This window comes from Dipteris shenzhenensis, chromosome 17, assembly GCF_047967505.1.
Source record: "Dipteris shenzhenensis isolate YYH24624 ecotype China chromosome 17, Dip_SZ_1.0, whole genome shotgun sequence".
Classification (NCBI taxonomy): domain Eukaryota; kingdom Viridiplantae; phylum Streptophyta; class Polypodiopsida; order Gleicheniales; family Dipteridaceae; genus Dipteris; species Dipteris shenzhenensis.
The window spans coordinates 55,040,993-55,058,767 of NC_141612.1; the positions used below are offsets into that span (position 1 = coordinate 55,040,993).

At 42.2% G+C, this 17,775-nt stretch overlaps 1 protein-coding gene across 1 annotated transcript in view; it reads left to right on the top strand.

Moving 5' to 3' along the window:
• The first annotated feature begins 461 nt into the window (after positions 1–461).
• Positions 462–17,775, top strand: part of LOC147892325 (ATP-dependent protease La (LON) domain protein) — a 30,179-nt gene continuing 12,865 nt past the window's right edge. Inside the window, exons 1-5 of the mRNA XM_087388736.1 lie at positions 462–762; positions 938–984; positions 1,084–1,152; positions 1,374–1,493; positions 14,926–15,000. Of these exons, the coding sequence (XP_087244862.1) occupies positions 540–762; positions 938–984; positions 1,084–1,152; positions 1,374–1,493; positions 14,926–15,000 (534 nt within the window). The 5' untranslated portion in view covers positions 462–539. The remainder of the gene's footprint in view (positions 763–937; positions 985–1,083; positions 1,153–1,373; positions 1,494–14,925; positions 15,001–17,775) is intronic.

A 17,775-nucleotide genomic window follows, 5' to 3' on the forward strand; every position in this document is an offset into this window, starting at 1 on the left:
AGAAGCCAGCACGAAATCGTTCAGTATTTAGGGGAGAAGGAGGCTTACCTTGTGGCATTTAATTAAAAAACCACCATTGCTGGAATATTGGAATAGAGTCGCATTTACAGATGGAGCTAAATGGAGCAACTATATGAGTGCTTTTGCACAAAGTGCTTAATGTGCTCCACTTGATGTTGAGATGATAGTCACAAAGTAGATCTATTGCAACCACTTGCGTTACTCTTAAGCCATACTTTAGCTAGTTATGAGATCAAGAAACTAATCGAACGATGGGAGCGTAACTCCTTGAAGCAAATGCTTCTGTTGGCTAGCTGAGGGAAGATCCGCCTTGAGATTGGTTGAGGATGGTCATGTATCTTTGTCATGTAACGTTGCCTCTGCAAAGGAGAGGTTCACTAGGACCTGTAGAGAACTTGGGTACATAAGAATTTTAAATAAATGGAATAGGAGAGAGTATTTCTTCTGTCCAAATGTGGAACTTTGCCTCAGTCCATCCGGAGTACGTACGTGCAATGTGAAGCAGTTTTCCGACGGAGATGGCTATGGCGACTGCCTTCTCCAATGCTCCTCGCTTAGTTTCCGCCCACTCTACTCTCTGGCGATGTCATTTCCCGCACCCCCAGCGGTTCTCATTTGCCTCCATTCCTCCTTTCTCTACTACCTCGCCGGTGCCTTCCGCGAGTCGCCTCCAATGCAGAAGGATTGGTCCTCGGAAATTTCAGGCCACTGCGTCCCCTGTCGAAGACTCTGTGTTAGACGGTACCTCCCCACATGATTCCGCATGGTTTGCACGTGATAATTGGTGTTTTTTGCGTCGATAACACCTTTCTTCATGTACGAGGAAGCTTTCTTCTACCAATCTTTCATCTGCACTTTTTGCGCACAGGGGAGGCCCATTATCTGACCTAGCTTTTTGGTTGTGTGTTCTTACCAGAACCAGCAATCATGGAGCTTCCCTGTCTTCCTTTCAATGCAGCTGAGGTAAATGACTAAGCTTGCAGGGTGTGGGTGTCAAATTTGATTACTTTCGATGTTATCCCTCCAGTCTCGATCTACACCTATGATGGTTACACTGCACAGGTTTTCATTCCGACAGCAACCAAAACATTACACCTGTACGAGGCGAGGTTCTTGTCTTTACTAGAGGAGGTGGGCGAGCCTCAACTTGCGCTACCGGGCATATTTTAGATTCTGTGAGCATTGATGCTAATCTACCCTTCGTTATGCTTGCAACATTGGCAACCTGTGTGGAGAAGACAGTTCCCTTGTAAGCTTCGGTGAGAGGCAACGAAGGAGATATTGTACTTCTGTATCTGGACCCTGCTTTTGTCACTATTCTGGCAAAGTCACTGGTTTTTTCCCACATGCAGGCCATGGGGAAATACAATAACATGTTCGCGCATATCGTGATAGAACCTGTCTCTCACGAGGTTGAAGAAGACGTGCTATCCTTTGCTACTAAGTACGGATGCTTGGCTCGAATTGAGAGTGTACGTTTCCCACACGTTCAAGTGAAAGATGATTGCATAAATTGCTTTTACTGTGTGACAGCTAAGTGTCTGAATTGGGAAGCGAGTGTATGTATGTTATAGAAGGACGGACATCATTTTAAGATGTTGGCGTCTAGCTGTCTTGAGTACTAATAAGTTTGCATCCCCTTGCATTATTCATTGCGTACATGGGCTTGCATGTTCAAAGGCTACTAATGTTTAACCCTTATTTAAATAGCTTTTTCTTGATGAGTCATTCAGATCGTTCAGTCTGCAATGCCAGACGCTCTTTTTGTTGGGGAAAGTATACGTCTCCAAACCCTCGTGGCCCTATGGGTCGAATTGTGTAAATAGGCCAAGATATTATTTGGGAGGAGCTAGCCCATGATTGACATGTTGACTTAGGCGATGAGATATAGTTCCATATACAAAGTGATAAACTTGAATTGCCTGAAATGTATTGTGGTGTGGGTGCCAAGGGTCTGGATCCATTTTTGATGTTGAGGCCTCAGGTGGTTAGGTGGCTGGGGAAATGTGGTCCTTGGCACGCAACTCGGCACCCCTTATTGGACACATGGTCCTCTGTATCTGGTCCTTTCAGTACTGCTTGTCTACTCAGAATTGGAAATCTCTTTTTATTGGGACCCATATTCTTAGGCTGAGAAATGAACGATTTGATGTTACTGCAGCCTTCAGATCTGATTTAATTTTGATGGTTATCTACGTTAAGACGCTAGCTTGAAGTATCTGCCTTTTGTATTCTTAAGTTTAAGAAGTTTGCTATAAGAAATTGATGCCAAAGCAAGGGTCTCTTGCAGTTCAATGATAGGAAAAGATGTGATGCGATATTTTTGGGTCGGGAAACAGAGAGGATCGTTTCCTCAACTAGTCTCTACAGCAAACTTATTCAACAATCTTACAAGTTGAAAGGAACCAAGATATGGATAGCTAAGTTGCTTACACGAGCTCAATTGAAGAACAAGGCAACGGAATTAGCTAAAGTCAGGGCTGCTAGGAAGGATGGAAAATGGACAGTTTATCGTGAAGGCATAGCACTAATCAAAGAGTTTGGATCAAAACCAAAAGACTCTCAGTCTTAAACTGATGTACGGCTGATTACTTTTGCAGATATGATGTAGGTATTCTAAATAATTGGGGTTGCTTTTGCACTCCCTGGGAGCTGCCATGTGCCCTCCTTAAAGCAGATGTACTAGACGGTTTTTTGATGTCCCATAGACCTGTTGGTCTCCCGTGGACATTAATAGACTCTCTCTCTCTCTCTCTCTCTCTCTCTCCAACCAAAGTAGCTTGTGTCTTCAGGATGTAGTGGTGCCAAGTCCTTTGGTATATGACCAGGGTGCAGCGGTCAAGCGAGATGTAGATCCTAATTCAGTCACACCTAAGGCCATACATCATTGCCCGAGGCAAAGATGAGCATGCTGATTACATGTGGATCGATTGCAAAAGACCCTCAATGACTGATGTCTACATTGTAGCTTCAAAGACATTTGTCTATGAAATGACACATCCACATGCCAAGGACAAAAAACAACCCTTTGCAATTACAATCAAGACATTCACGATTGTGCACCGCAAGGCGAAATACTATTACTCGTAACTTTAATCCAAAGAAGAGCGACTTGCATGCAAAGTTCAAGAGAATGACATCATGCTCTCATATACAATAGCCCAAGCATGCATTAGAGGTTACACATGATAGGGTCATAGCCACAAAGTATGGAAGATATTTGCTTATCATGTGGACCACACACGAGTGGTTGTATATAACAATTTGTAGAGGTGGTCAATAGAAGGAGATACACATGTTATTGTCACATGGGTGGCCATAGTTGTGGTGAACTACGTCTCTTGCTTTCATGTCACACATCCTTGATCTCCATTGTGCCACGAGCCAAGCATTCACACCTCTCCTTTCAATAAGCATTGCCTCAAGCATCCAAATCATTCCCATTTTTGTGCCTAGCACATATCACCATTATGACTTTGACAGTATATTAGACCACATCTATGGTAGCTATTTGTCCTCACTTTTAGAAGATATAGATAACCAACCAACCTTAGGCACCAATGCCCATCTCCTCATCCACTACATCAAGCTTAGCAACACAATACTCATTTCTTTACCAATTCAAGTCAATAGGAAAGTTGCACCCAAAGGATTTGTTCCTAGCATGGTTGTTAGGATGAAGAAGGCAAAAAGCCCTTAGGCCATCTAGCATTCTGAGACCAAATAAAAGCCATGTGCAGACACAGTACTACAGAGAATACACACAGTCCAGAGAACATACAGCCAAGTAGACAACCAAAATATCATGTATAGATGATGCTCCAAAATAGAAATATCTCAACACAAAAGGAATTCTGCATGTATTTCACACGTGCAGCCAGCTGCTGGCAGCTGCTCATATGAGTACCAAGAGGGCCGATGTAGGCTGCCCTCTCCTTGCTAGCAGCAAACTCCTGCTCCGTGCCCTCTCCGATGGCTTTAGTTTCTGCCGGGAGTGCTCCAAGTGGTTACCTCTACTATGCCTGAAGAGGCTATTTATAGGGGAGCACGGAGGATGGGAGCCAGTCTGCCCTGTTGGCTGACCCAATCTGCTGGCTGGATGCCCTGACAATTCAGCCCAATGCTGTCCTGGCTGACCTGTAGAATCACCACCACACCTCTCTCACCAGAACCAGTGCCGCTGTCCAGCCACTTTTGCGCTATATAAGGCCCTCTGCCCTGCTCATTTGTAGGGCCTTTCCTGCCCTTGGCCATGCCACCCACCGCATGTCGCTTGGCCATGTGTGCACCCCAGCTGGCAGCCTGTTGTGCTGTTCACATGTTTGCTTCATAGTCCTGCCCATGTGGCAGGTGCTGCTTGCTGCCAAACATGGCAGCTCACTTAGCCTGTTGAATCTGCCCTATGGTAGACGTAAACACCGCCCATGTGGCAGCTCTCACAAACACCTTAATGTAAGAGTTGTGCACCTGTGGAAGTGTGGAGAGAGAGAGAGAGAGAGAGAGAGAGAGAGAGAGAGAGAGAGTTTATTAAAGTCTTCGGAAGACCGATGGGTCTATGAGACTGTGAAAAACCTGGTACAAACGAGCTGTGGTAGTGGAGCTACTAAACGAGCATCCACACCAATGAAAAATGCATTGGTGCACAGAGAGAGAGAGAGAGAGAGAGAGAGAGAGAGAGAGAGGCAATAGCAACGATATAATCCAGGGACAACACAGCGAAGGGGCTGGCGTGCACGCGCAGAGAGAGAGAGAGAGAGAGAGAGAGAGAGAGAGAGAGAGAGAGAAAGGGAGAGAGAGAGAGAGAGGCAATAGCAACGATATAATCCAGGGACAACACAGCCAAGGGGCTGGCACAGAGAGAGAGAGAGAGAAAGAAAGAAAGAAAGTGTATTATTGTCCACTAAAGGCCAAAATGGGCCATCAAGAACTCTGCATACAAGATAGCACAAAATCATCGTGCCACAAAGAAGAGGCATCGTCGAATATCATCTAAGTGCTACGCAATACAATGCAAGTGAAAGTACATAATGTCAAATCTGAGCCTAAAAACAAAGTAAACTAGATGCAAGGAAACCGCCCCTAGGTGCAAAATGGGGGGATGAGTACAATATGCCAATGCAGAGAGAGAGAGAGAGAGAGAGAGAGAGAGAGAGAGTTTTGAAGCCAGGAATTGGCTTGGAGTCTACACAGAGCATTTTGAAGCCAGGAATTGGCTTGGACAGTGGATTTGCCAGTGGAGCAGAGTGCAAGGGGTGAGCCCTTGTTGTAAAAGCATTTTCCATTGTCAGAAGAATTAAATAAATACTGAAAGGGGCGCCAAAGCATTTGGGGCCAATTTGTGTCTCTTGCATTTGGTTTCTGAGCAGGGGCACTCTAGCCTCCCTTTCAGTGTGTTTAAAGTTGTCTTCTCAGTGATATTTAACTAATGGAGTGGCTGGAAATGATGCATTGTGGCTGTGAATAGTGTGGATGTCAAGTTAGTTACGGTTTACTGCCCCTTAGCTTGCTAGAGGCCAGTTTCAGACTGCTCAGTAGCGCCAATCTGCTCAGCCTCAGATCGCCTTGTGCAGGGCTGTCTGTGCCTAGGAGAAACAGACTGTGGACAGCTCCCGTTGGTGACGTCCATGCCCCAAGCAAACAGTCCTGAACAGGGACTTATGTATATCGCAGCTGCAAATGGCATATGTCAGGCTGCTGCAAGCTGCAAGCACTTGTCAGCGCTGCTGGATGACCTGAGAATGTACCAGACGTGTGGCTGACCCTTTGATGTGCAGACGCCATGGAAGGACTGCCTCCAAACAGCCCCTAGCTACCTCTCCTGCGGCACCCCTTGTAGAAGCTCTGCAAGCAGCAATCAGCCCGTCCAAGCTCCCTAGATCCATGTAGCAATTGCCTTCAGAATTGCATCAGCTCAGCACTATATAGATCCCTCATCACCAATGGCGAATGATACCGTGTGAGTTTAGAGAGAGAGAGAGAGAGAGAGAGAGAGAGAGAGAGAGAGAGAGAACACTCCAAGGCAAACCCCGAATGTGAGATTGCCTAGAGTGCAAAAGGAGGGGCCTTATATAGCCCCCAGCCAGCCAAGTAGTCTACGTGTTTATGTATGGACTAACCAATTTTAAATAAAGTTGCATTAAAGAATGATGATGCACATTGATAAGCATGAACTACCGAGTTTTTAAGGAAGTTACATTAAAGAATGATGATGTGCACATTGATAAGCTCTTTGATCTAGTACAGCCAGCTAGTACTTTTGTGTGTTCTGGAGATCATCAAGTGAGGACACATGATGAGGTATTCAAGACTGCCTTAGGACTCGGGTTATTACTAGTTTGATTAATGCTCTTGCTGCTTTTATGAATGTGATGAATACCCTACTTAGACTGCAAGTAACGAGCGGCTGTGGTGAAACAGGTAGACATGTTGCTCTTAGGGACTTTTTAGGACATGGGGCTGTAACTAGCAGAGACTCCGAAAGCAGCATGGGTCAGCCCCTAGGGGAGTGTCTTTTACATGACAACTCATTTTTAGTAAGACTAAGCAAGAGCGTTTGAAGTATTGAAGTTAATGTTCTATTGCTTAGGTAACATAAGGTGTATGTCAAATAAGCAAGGTGTGATTTCTTTAGTACTTGGGCTTTAGTATCTAAGGGGAGGGGATACATACAGATCCAGAGGAAGTTTAGCTAATTCTAGAACGGCCAAGTCCAACCACTAGAAAGTTACAGAATTTAACTTGTCTTTTGGGACTTTAGCGGATATCTCTCAAGAATTATGAAACGTTGTAGGGTCCATAACAGATCAGCTTAAGAGAAATCTAACTACCTTATCTAGAAGAGAGGGCTAAAAAATGTTTTAATGTTATCAAAAAATTTGATAGCTATAGCCCCAATGATGAAGGCACAAGCTTGATCCAAATGAGCCTTTTGTACTAGACATTGATGCAAGTGATAGAGCTGTGAGAGCTGTGTTGATCTAAGGTGGGCAACTAGTAGCTTCTAGAGGTAAAAAGCTAGATCGCTTACAACCAAGTATTCCATATATGGGAAATAAGTCTATGCCATTATCAATGCCTTTGAAACATGGAGGCACTATTTCTATGGTGCTTTGTTTGTCAATCTGGTTGACCAAAAGAGTATTGAGTGATTATGTGATCAATTTGAGTTAAAGACAAAAAGACATGCCACATGGTGGGTTTATGCTTGAGCTAGTACAAGATTTTGATATCCAATTCATATGTGCAAAGGAAAGTATATGTGATAGCTGTTGGATGCATAGGATTAATGAATTGAGTTTACTTAGTTTCGAGTACGTTGAGTCCTTAGAGGATAAGTGTGAACATGATCATCTTTATAGAGAGATTTTGAAATTAGTTATTCTATAATTTTGACCCCTATGGTTAATGTTAATGTACAAACACTAGAAGTCTGGTGAAAGTGGTAACAATTTTTTAAGAAAAAGTACTTGTGGTTGGTGAAGTACGTGTAGTGAGTGCTGAACAAGGACTAACGTGGGAAAAATATGCCACAATAGATTGTTAGTTGTATGGAGCTCCTGTCTACTGGCAAACTTGCCACCATGGCTTCATCTCTGCTTCTCCTCACTCAACTTCTCTTACAGCTTGCTTCACCCTTACCTCTTCTGCTCTCATCTTCTTCTTGGTTACACCGAATAGCCTTGAGATTCTCCATTGGAAAAGTCTCCTTTTGAATCTCTGGCATTTACCAAGGGATCATGGTATGTTTCTTCTCTTTGCATTAGCACAGATTTCCAATGCATGTTATGTTCACAATATTTGTGTATAGGTGGAGAGGGGAAGCCTTCCATACATACGGCATTACATCCTTGGCTAACCATGAGTTATAAATATGACACGACCACCTATAAAGTTTACTTCTACATATAGAGTTGAAAGATGGTGGTCACATGAGAATCAATTCCAATCCCTAAGAGCAGTGAGATGGATTTGTGGTAAGGTCCAAACAAGAATGTGGAATTTCATTTATGTGAAGAGATGTGCTTCAATTAAAGACACTATTTATAAAACTTAGCTGATTTAAAGATAATTTGACCAATCATCCATGAAAATAGACTTATGAATTCTTGTCGTGGGTGGAGATAATAAAATCACTCAAATAGAAAATTGAGAAAATGTGACCATGGGATAGTGGCGTCTCTCGATAAAGAATGGACCATTAAGATGAATTCCATTCATGCCTAGCATGATTGGAAGAATTAATTTTTATGGCATGGTTGAAATCCTTTGAATTCTAGCACAGGAACGCCATTCCCCCTTCAGGAAATGGGGGAATGCTGTTCCGTGAAGCAAGGTGGAACTGAAATTGCCCCCGCCCCGCCCTTCTCTCCCTTTCCCAAAAAAAAAAGGGGGCAAAAATAGTTCCATAAAATTTCTCCTCATATGTTAAGGATATTGGAAATTGCGTCCTCATATCTTAGGGAATCATTGATTTATTTGCATACCGAAAGAAATGTTCCAAATGTGTGTTTTCCAAAGTTCTAGAGCCGAAATGGAAAGTTGAAAGCTGTAAAAAGTTAGTTTCTTTCATGTTCTAGTATGGTTTTATGTCATATGATGGCGTCGTATTGCGCATCATATGACATGGCATTCCCATTCCCATTTCCAAGTTTCCCCTTTCAAACGTTCTTGTTCCTTGGTAACTATGCATTTGAGACAAGGATATCGCTTTGGCAACACCGGAACAATAGTAAGTCTATTCCATGGAAGAAAAGTGAGTTTTTCTCCTCATTGATTAGAGATTCCAGTAGGCTTGATATTGGTACCAAAATGTTGGGGTTGGATTATCGCATGCTTATCTATGTGGGTTCAAGATTATATCTCATGAAATTTGCATAGAGCTCATAGACCCCACGTCCCTAGGCAGGTGTGTCAAAGGGCATTTATAATGGTCCTATCAAGAGTCGCCCCCTTGACCATTGTGCACTTTCCCTCCTTGAGGGCAGCATCCCATTTAAGAGGGTTGGTCTACTTGTGCTTTCTAAGTTAGAAATGTATTTTTGCCTCTTTGCAGAAACGAGACATAAGTGTAAAGTGCCTTTTAACTTTTTATGTTTTAAATAAGAGAGAGAGAGAGAGAGAGAGAGATTCTAGTTTTTTGGAAGTTTTTGTTTCTTGACTTGCTTGTTTATTTTTGCTTAAGTCACCTGCTTCGTTTCTTCTTTATTTCTTGTTTTCATTCTCTTTTGTTTATTTGACGTATTTTAGCAAGCACTGGGTTTGCCCAAGAGACTCCGCGGGTCTTTAGAAACCCAGTATAGCTGCTTATGCTTGGGCACTGATGACGACATAAGTGTTGCTTTGCTTGCTAAGTATGTCTTCCTTTTGCTTTTCATAAAAGTTTTTGTTTACCTCTTTTTTCTTCTCTTTCATTTTTTCTCTTTTATTTTCTTTGTAGATTTTTGATCTTTAGAACAACAAAAAATTCTAAATTTGTATGATTGGACTTATTCTAGTCTTACAAAGGTATATTTCTCCTGCTCACCCTCCACCCCCCACTCTTCTCCTCCTGTACGCATACCTACCATAACAACCATTAGTATCCCCAGACTTCTTACAAGAGCATTTTATGGAGAGACATCGTCTTCAAGCTCGAGAGGTTGAGCAACAGGTGACAAATCAAAATCCTTAGATGTGATGTCTTAATGATCTCGACTAAGGCCACTGATCTTCGTAAGGAGGCAACAGACCTTCGGTAACAGGTAGACGTGACCTCGAGGAGCGGTATGGTTGTAGAGGAGGATGAGCATTTTCCGAGCAAAATCTTCTAAGCGTCCGAGCGAAGGAAAAAAAGGCTTCCAACTATGCAAAAATATGGCAAAAATGGATCGGAAGAAAACATAGTTTCACTTAGAAATATGGCAAAAATGGATCGGAAGAAAACATAGTTTCACTTAGAAATATGCAAAGTATTATAGCAATGTCTATTTTATACACAAAATTTTTACGTGAATCTTTGGGAATGGTGAGAACACAATGGGATCGCTTTTGAAGAAACCCACATGTAGAGTAGGCTTCTCTATGAAAATTCCCTTACGATCCTTCTTACAACTTTTACTTAATAAGGGGTGACATTGAAAAACTCTCAACCTATCTTCATGAAAGGGTTTCTCTAAAGAAAACTCATTGAAGTAAGCCATCAAGGTAGTTTCGCCAGCGAAACCCCTTTGAAGTAGGTCGGAGGGGATGCATTGCTCGGGACAGAGTTGATACTGGTCGGTGACGAGGCCGATGGTGTTGAGACAAAGTCGTGCATAACATCGCCATCCTTTGTATGTGACCTTGTCTTATAGCTCCCAACACTGCACCAATCAAATGGGGTGTGTCGCCCTCCCCTGCCACTACCACATCAACCATGTTGACTTGGGATGTTGGTTCACCTCTGGTATTGGGACTGTCTCTACTGTAGTGGTGATTTGTGTTTCACTGTGTGCAAGAGGGTCCTCCGAACGAATGTGGACAATCATCTTGGTAGTGGCCGTACTCTCTGCATCAGTAACACATGATAGGTCTTCTAAGGTTGGTCTCTCGACCAGCTCCTCCCCGGTCTCCTCCAAAACCACCCGATCGATTGCGTTGATAGTACTGTCCATACCCACCTCCGGGAGTATTTGGTTGGTGCGGTGCATAATAGGGCTATGGATAAAAGTATGGTGCCCTAACCGGATTGTGTGCAGGGGCTTGAAGCAAAGGAGGATTAGGAAGCAGTGTGGGTGGAATGATTTTCACGTCCAATGTCCAAATATAGTCATTTAACCACTCAAATTGATCGCAAAACCCCATTTGAGTACATCTACGAGGTTATATTTTGGAAAAGCTTGCATATTTAGTATTAAATATTATGTGTATTTTATGAGAGTGATATATAAGCCCAAGTTAATACTTATTTATAGTAATTTAAACTTCTTTAGAAACATGTTCATAAATATCTTGTTATTTATGCTATAAAAACACTAGAAAGATATTGCCATATGATTTAAATGTGTTTGATAAGTAATTATATATGTATAATATTATTACATTGAGAGTGATTATGAGGGATGTTTCTTAAAGTGATTATTTTTCAACACTTTTTAAAGGCAATAACATGGGTACAAAGGGATGTCTATAAATAAGAAAATTTATGTTATGTAAAAATGAATGAGTGACTAGTCTGTATATTTTTATGATAAAGGGATCTAGTTCTAGTGAAAATAAAAGTTTAAAAACCATGTTTCTTAAAGAAATACAATTTTTTAAATCTCATGAAAAACACGCTCGGATAAATCTGCTCATAGGTATTTGCTTGTAAAATTGACGCATCCCAAAGGCAACCGTTTCGGTTCACCCTACTTTAGTAGCAATAGAGAATCAATTAGGCTCTCAACACTCGAGTACGTGGGATCTCCTGTAATCTCTCCGCCATCACTGATGCCACATTATTGTGACCTCAATCTTGGGGGTACAAGAGCATGGGATTGAGGGTGCCTGGTGCATAGGGCCCAACCCCAATAAAGATCAAACCCTACTCATACAATTCATGCATGGCTAGTGCATTGTGCAGACATGAAGCCCTTTGGGAGCATCCATAGGTCCATACGGATGAGAGTGGTATCGCACTTGGTGCATAGGGTCGCTCCCAATAGAGATCAGCCCCTAGTCATACGCTTTAGGAACACCCACACCCGACTAGCTGCACTATGCAAGCATGCAACTCTTAAGGAGCATCCACAGGTCCATACGGATGAGATGAGTACCATCCTTGTAGGGGTGGTATTGTTATTTTGATTCTTGCTTCGGGTAACTCTAGTGTGAAATTGCTCCTTCGTATAGTCAGTGGTTAGAAAAAAAACCCCTTTCTTCTCTTTCTCGCGCTGCGTGTTTTCCTTGCCCTGCAATGTCTTCTCCCTATGGTTTGTCTTTTTCTTATTCCTTCTCTTTCTCCATATCCTTACCATTTGTGGAACTCTGGTCATTGAATCTCTGCCTATCGTATCCTCTCCTCTCTCCTCTCATTGATCCTCAAACCATGGGGCCAACAAAAAGGCCCCCTTGTGCTGAGATGTGGATGAGGAGTAGGAGGAGAATGTGAGCAGAAAAAATGGGGGGGGGGGCTGCAGAGAAGGCAGGGCAACAGAGAAAATGGGTAGGTGGGGCAGGATTGTAGAAGTGGGGCAGAGCATTCAAGAGGGGCCTGCAGGAGGTGGATGGGGGTGGTGAGGTTGAGCGGAAGGGTTCGAGGCTGAGTGGAAGGATGGTATATCTTGGATATGTATGGCCTTCCCTAGATGCCAAGCCATCTACAATCTTGGGTTTAATTACAGTAGCCTTATATGTATATATATATATATAGAGAGAGAGAGAGAGAGAGAGAGAGAGAGAGAGAGAGAGAGAGATGAATCCAGGAACATTCCCAAACTCATCCTCTAAAAACACAACATAGTGCAGTTTCAATCTCACGATAGTCACTCATAAGATTGAAAACCATAAACTCCATCACGCATAGCAAGGAGTCGGGACTAGCTACTATGACATCCCCACTGACTTCATCAGCGCCCAACAGTGGGTGTAGACCATAGTATAAAAAACTTATAGGTCTTTCTTTACTTTTGGGCCATCAAACTTACATTTTCAAGGTCTGACTGACATAAATATGTTAAGCTGTTGGAAGGGGTAGTACTCCCTTTTATCTACTTAACTCAGCAACATATAAGGGCGGTTTTGGGTGCATATAGCACATTAGATGTACATAATTTACAGCTTAGCTGGTGGTCTTAGATGTGAGTGGTTTTGATTTCGTTTTAAATGATTTAACCCATTAGAACCTAAAGGATGGTTTTTCAATTTTGTGTAGGGGAAATAAAATAACTTTAATTCAAAGTACTCGTATGTCCCCCGACATTGAAAAATTGAGGACATAACTGAACATGAATGAATTATCAATTGCCATGCAACTTAACTTTGCCAATATAGTATTGGTATGCAATGTACTAGGGGCATTTTGAGGGGATGTGAGATAGCTACAGGGAGAATGAGCGTTGTATTACTTGAATGAAGAATCAAATAAACAGTTAATAGATAGTATATAAACTATAAGAAAATGCAAGGCAAATGTGAAAAACATTCTCACTTAATGGGTCCAATTAGGGGACACTATTGCCAAGGGGATTTCTTGTTTATTTGGTAAGAGCACACAAATTGGGACTACTCTAACGATCTTGCCTAAGGCAAAAGTATTTGATCTCGTATAAGTCTTCTTTGGTCCGAAGAATAGCCAGCCTTGTAGGGGTTGGCAGTAGCTTAGAGAAGGAGGTGATGGACAGCATCATGTGCAGGCTGTAATACAGGCAAGGGCGACTAGATGGTTTCTATGGTACAATTTGCTTCGGGTAGGTTCCAAGATTGTGAATTGAAGGGAAAAGCAGACTCCTGCGACTTTTATTGACACGCCATTCACTATTCCCAAGGGTTTTGCCCGTGAATCATCGGCAAGGCGTATGTTGAAATTAGCCTTTTGCATTGGTGGGAGATCCCATTCATTGTAGAGCTCCTTGGATAGGACATTTACACGTGCTCCACCATCCACTATGGCTTGGACTTCATCATATGCCTTGTGGATCAAAGGCACAGTGATGTTGCGTATGCCATCCAGACTGTGGTGTCAACAGTTGTGAAAATTGGAAAGTTTGTTAATCCAGGAAACTGTAGAGACTTTGGGTGAACTGTTTTGGGAGAGCAGTTGCACGACCCACGGCATTTGCAACATTGGGGCAACACAACAGAAGGTGGCACAGATCTGGGGTGCACAACAGGGGGGTAAGTTAGCAAGACAACTCATGGAGAGGCCAGCAAAGTGCCTGGAAGAGGAAGGAGAGGCAGTCTTGGAAGGTGGGAGAGTAGATCAGGTTAGTAGTGGGAGGAAGCAGAGAAGAGAGCTCGAGAGGATGTCTTCATTTGGACTCTGTAGCTCTAAAAACCATGTGTAGGAAAGAGCAGCTTGAGAGTTGTGTAATCCTTTTGTATCTTCTCCTTGTCACAGCACAATGATCAAAGTCCTTGATCTAAGGATTCTTAAAATTTCCTTTCTAAATCTTCCTTTTGAGAGTTTTTTTAGGTACATGCATTTGGAAGGAGATCTTTGTACTTGGTCATTTCTGAGATATTTAATGGAAATTTCTCCGATTTGAAGGTTCTTAGAAAGCCATCCTTCAAGTTAGATCATATTTAGAAATGATTCAAGAGGAGAACCAACTATACTATTCATTTGTGACATCTTCTAAACAGGAGGAATGTTTAAGAACTTAGAAGGCATACTCATATTCCACCCCCGTTACCCTTGCAAGCTGAGTCAATCTCTATCATTGGGATCATTGAATCTAGGTCATCGTGAAGTCAATCTCTGGACCCTGCATACATGTTTGTTTATTTAAAGCATTATCACATATTCTGCATAAGATGCTCATGAGTATAGTAGGAAAGATTGCTAAATAATATTGCAATTATTAGAACAACTTTATTATATGCTCGGGAAGTCAATGGAGTTGTAATACTTTAAGTTCTTAGATGGGCTTTTCTTTAACATTTAGGTTTCTAGTGGTATGGGTGTCTCTACATTAGTGATTTATCTAGGAACTAAGTCTCACCTGCTTGTGAGGGCTATTGGAGTTTGCTTGTTCTAGCTGCATGATGATGAAAGGCGGTAAGGACCAGATCCTATAATGAATATCCTGACCATTTACTCATGGTGATTTGGGAAAGTCTTGTAATACCTCAATTTTCAATCTATTTTTTAATGGACAATTGCATAGTCCCAACCTCTTGTTCTGTGCAGCATGAAGTACTCACAACTTGCAAGAGACATTCCTAAAAGATGGCACATCTTTGCAGGTGCGGCGCATGGAGGTAGGGGCATTGGTAACAATAAGAGGTGTTGGACGTGTCAACTTGGCCAAGCTTACCCAAGTAAGGTCATGCTCATATAATTTTATGGTTAAGCTAATTACTATATGAGTTACGTTGATGGATTATGTGTGCTACTCCCATCATTGAGTTTTTGTGCCATGTTTCCATTTTAATTTTTGAACATGCAATGCAAGATGAGAAGTGCGAAAGTTTATTTGACAAGTTAACCTTTCTTACATGATGTACAATAGTATTTACTATGCTTGCAATGTATTAGTGCTCATTGAAAGTATGTAAAAGATAGATTCATGATGGCATCATACACTGGTACATACCCTGTGGCAATAAATGGTCGAAGAATGTTCTCTTTCCACTCACGGATCTTGTCCATAGTCATGACTAGTGTATCATCAACTGTGTGATGAGAATAACTCCATGTTGGAGGCGGACTGGTGCTCTATGTAAGAGGCTTACCCATGTACCGACAAGAGTGTCTACCCATGAGAACACTGTGTGAGAGCTGCCACGGGGGGGCTTACTTCAACTATCTAAAGAATTTCTCTTTATTTCTTAAAATGAAGCAACTTGATAAAAAATTAGGCTAGGTAGTGGACACGAATGCGTAAAGCTTGCAATTTTGATCATTTCACCTTTTTATAGAAGAGTGATCCGAGCTAACCATAAAAAGTTACGACTCGGGAAGAGTTTAGGGTTTAACCCTAAACCTACACCCATTTCCTATAAAAACCCACTCCACCCCCTCATTCTTCATCTTTCACATCTTACCTTCATCCTCTTCCCCATTCCGAGCCCTACACATAAAAAAGAGATGCCTTGTTTGTATAGCTATGGAATAGTTTATTGGGATGCTAGGTTTTGGGTGTATTTTGTTTACCCCTGGGTTGAAACCAAGGATCGACTTGGGGTTGGAATGGGTGCACGGGGTGTAAGAAATCCTAGATTTACTATATTTAGAAACGTGCTAAGGAATAGGAAAGAGACTAAAATAGCAGAGAACAAGGAATATCTGTATTGCTTGAGTGTCTGTAGTGTGTCATCCATACAGTTGGGCCTCTCTTATATAGAGATTGAAGAGTCAAACATGAAAAGGTGTGTCCAGAGTGTATGTGCATGAAGAGGTGTGTACCCCTTGGAAAGGGTGTGACCCTTGATGAGAGGGTACATTACAATGGTAGTGTCTCTTCAATAGAATGTGTCTCTTGTGAAGGGTTGTGCCTCATAGGAAGTGTCTCATCGAAAGGGCATACCCTTCCACAAGTGTCCATTCAAACCATCCATGAGTCTAAGGTATAGAGAAAGGAATATGTCATAGATCGTGACACGGGGTGAATTGTGATCTTTAAAAAGTTATAATTCTTTCTAGCGTTGCCCTATCAGCTAGATTTAGATGCTCGTCTGGGAGAGACTTAAATGAAATTGTTTAGTCTTCACAAGCATTTGTAGCTTGAATGAAGAGATTTTGGACTACTTTTTTGATTAGCCTTCTCCTTTAGTGCTAGCCTTCGTTATGGATGAGTCTGCCCTTCACCTCCAGAGTGCTGACAGAAACTCAGTACGAGGACTTTGTATAAATGGATGCTCAAGTATGTGTTGGTGTGTGGATTTGTATGTGTGAGAGCATATGTTTATACTATGGTCTACATCCACTGTTAGGCGCTTATGACGTCAGTGGGGATGTCATAGTAGCTAGTCCCTGCTGTGCATGATGGAGTTTATGGTTTTCAACCTTATGAGTGACTATCATGAGATTGAAACTGCACTATGTTGTGTTTTTAGAGGATGACTTTGGGCATGTTCCTGGATTCAACTAGATATATATTTTTAAAAGGTTATAAGACCTTAGTCATGAGACTACCCTCCCCTTGAGTTAGGGTGAGGGGCATGCGTCTCTATAAAAGACCTCTTCTACCTTTCTAGGGTTTTGTGATATCTCACTTGCTACTCGACTCTTTCTGTGTGAGCCTTACGTGGGTTGGTTGAGCAATACACTTCACCAATTTTGTACATTTTTGTTGTCCCTTGTCGTTGTAAATCCAACATTTGGTATCAGAGCCTTTGCTTGAGAGGAGAAACCCTCAATGGGAGCATGTGTTGCAAAGCTGAAGTGGCACATACCTTGATTGGGGCACAAACTCTTTCTGTCGTGTATGCTGATGCGGGCTGCAAAGCTGAAGTGGCACATACCTGCACCAACCTGAGAGGAAAAAATGGATTTTGGCCCAAATTTGCCATGAAAAGTTGCAAGGCGGTGCTTGTGTGATGAATCAAGCCTCTCTCTCTGGGATTTGGCAGGCTGCAAAGGAATTTCAGAGTTTTTTCATTTGATATGCTTCTCTGACTGCATGCAATTGAAACTATGTCACTTTGTTGCCGGACATCAGTTCACAAGAGTAAATTAGCCAAAGTCAGCGCTTTCCATGGCTTGCCAAGGTAGCCTGAATGTCACATGTGGGGATTTGTCCAGTGCCAAAAGTGGTACTACAGAAAGACATTTCCCCCTCTTGGAAGAATACGTTGTGCTCAAATAAGCATCGTCCCTGATGGAAGGAATTATTATAGCATGTGCTGCTCCTGTAAACCTTTAATAGAAGCTGTAATAACTCTTTGATCCACGAGGGTAATTCACAAGAGGTAACTCCACTGCAAATCGAACATGTCGACTATTAATAAGCATATTGTCACATCAGCCAAAAGTTCTGGCCATGTTGAAGACTGGCCAATACTTATATACATCAGAAATAGCCCTAGTTTTAACATAGATCAAATGCGGACAACTGTGGAGGTAGTATGTACGAAATTACAACATTTCGAGAA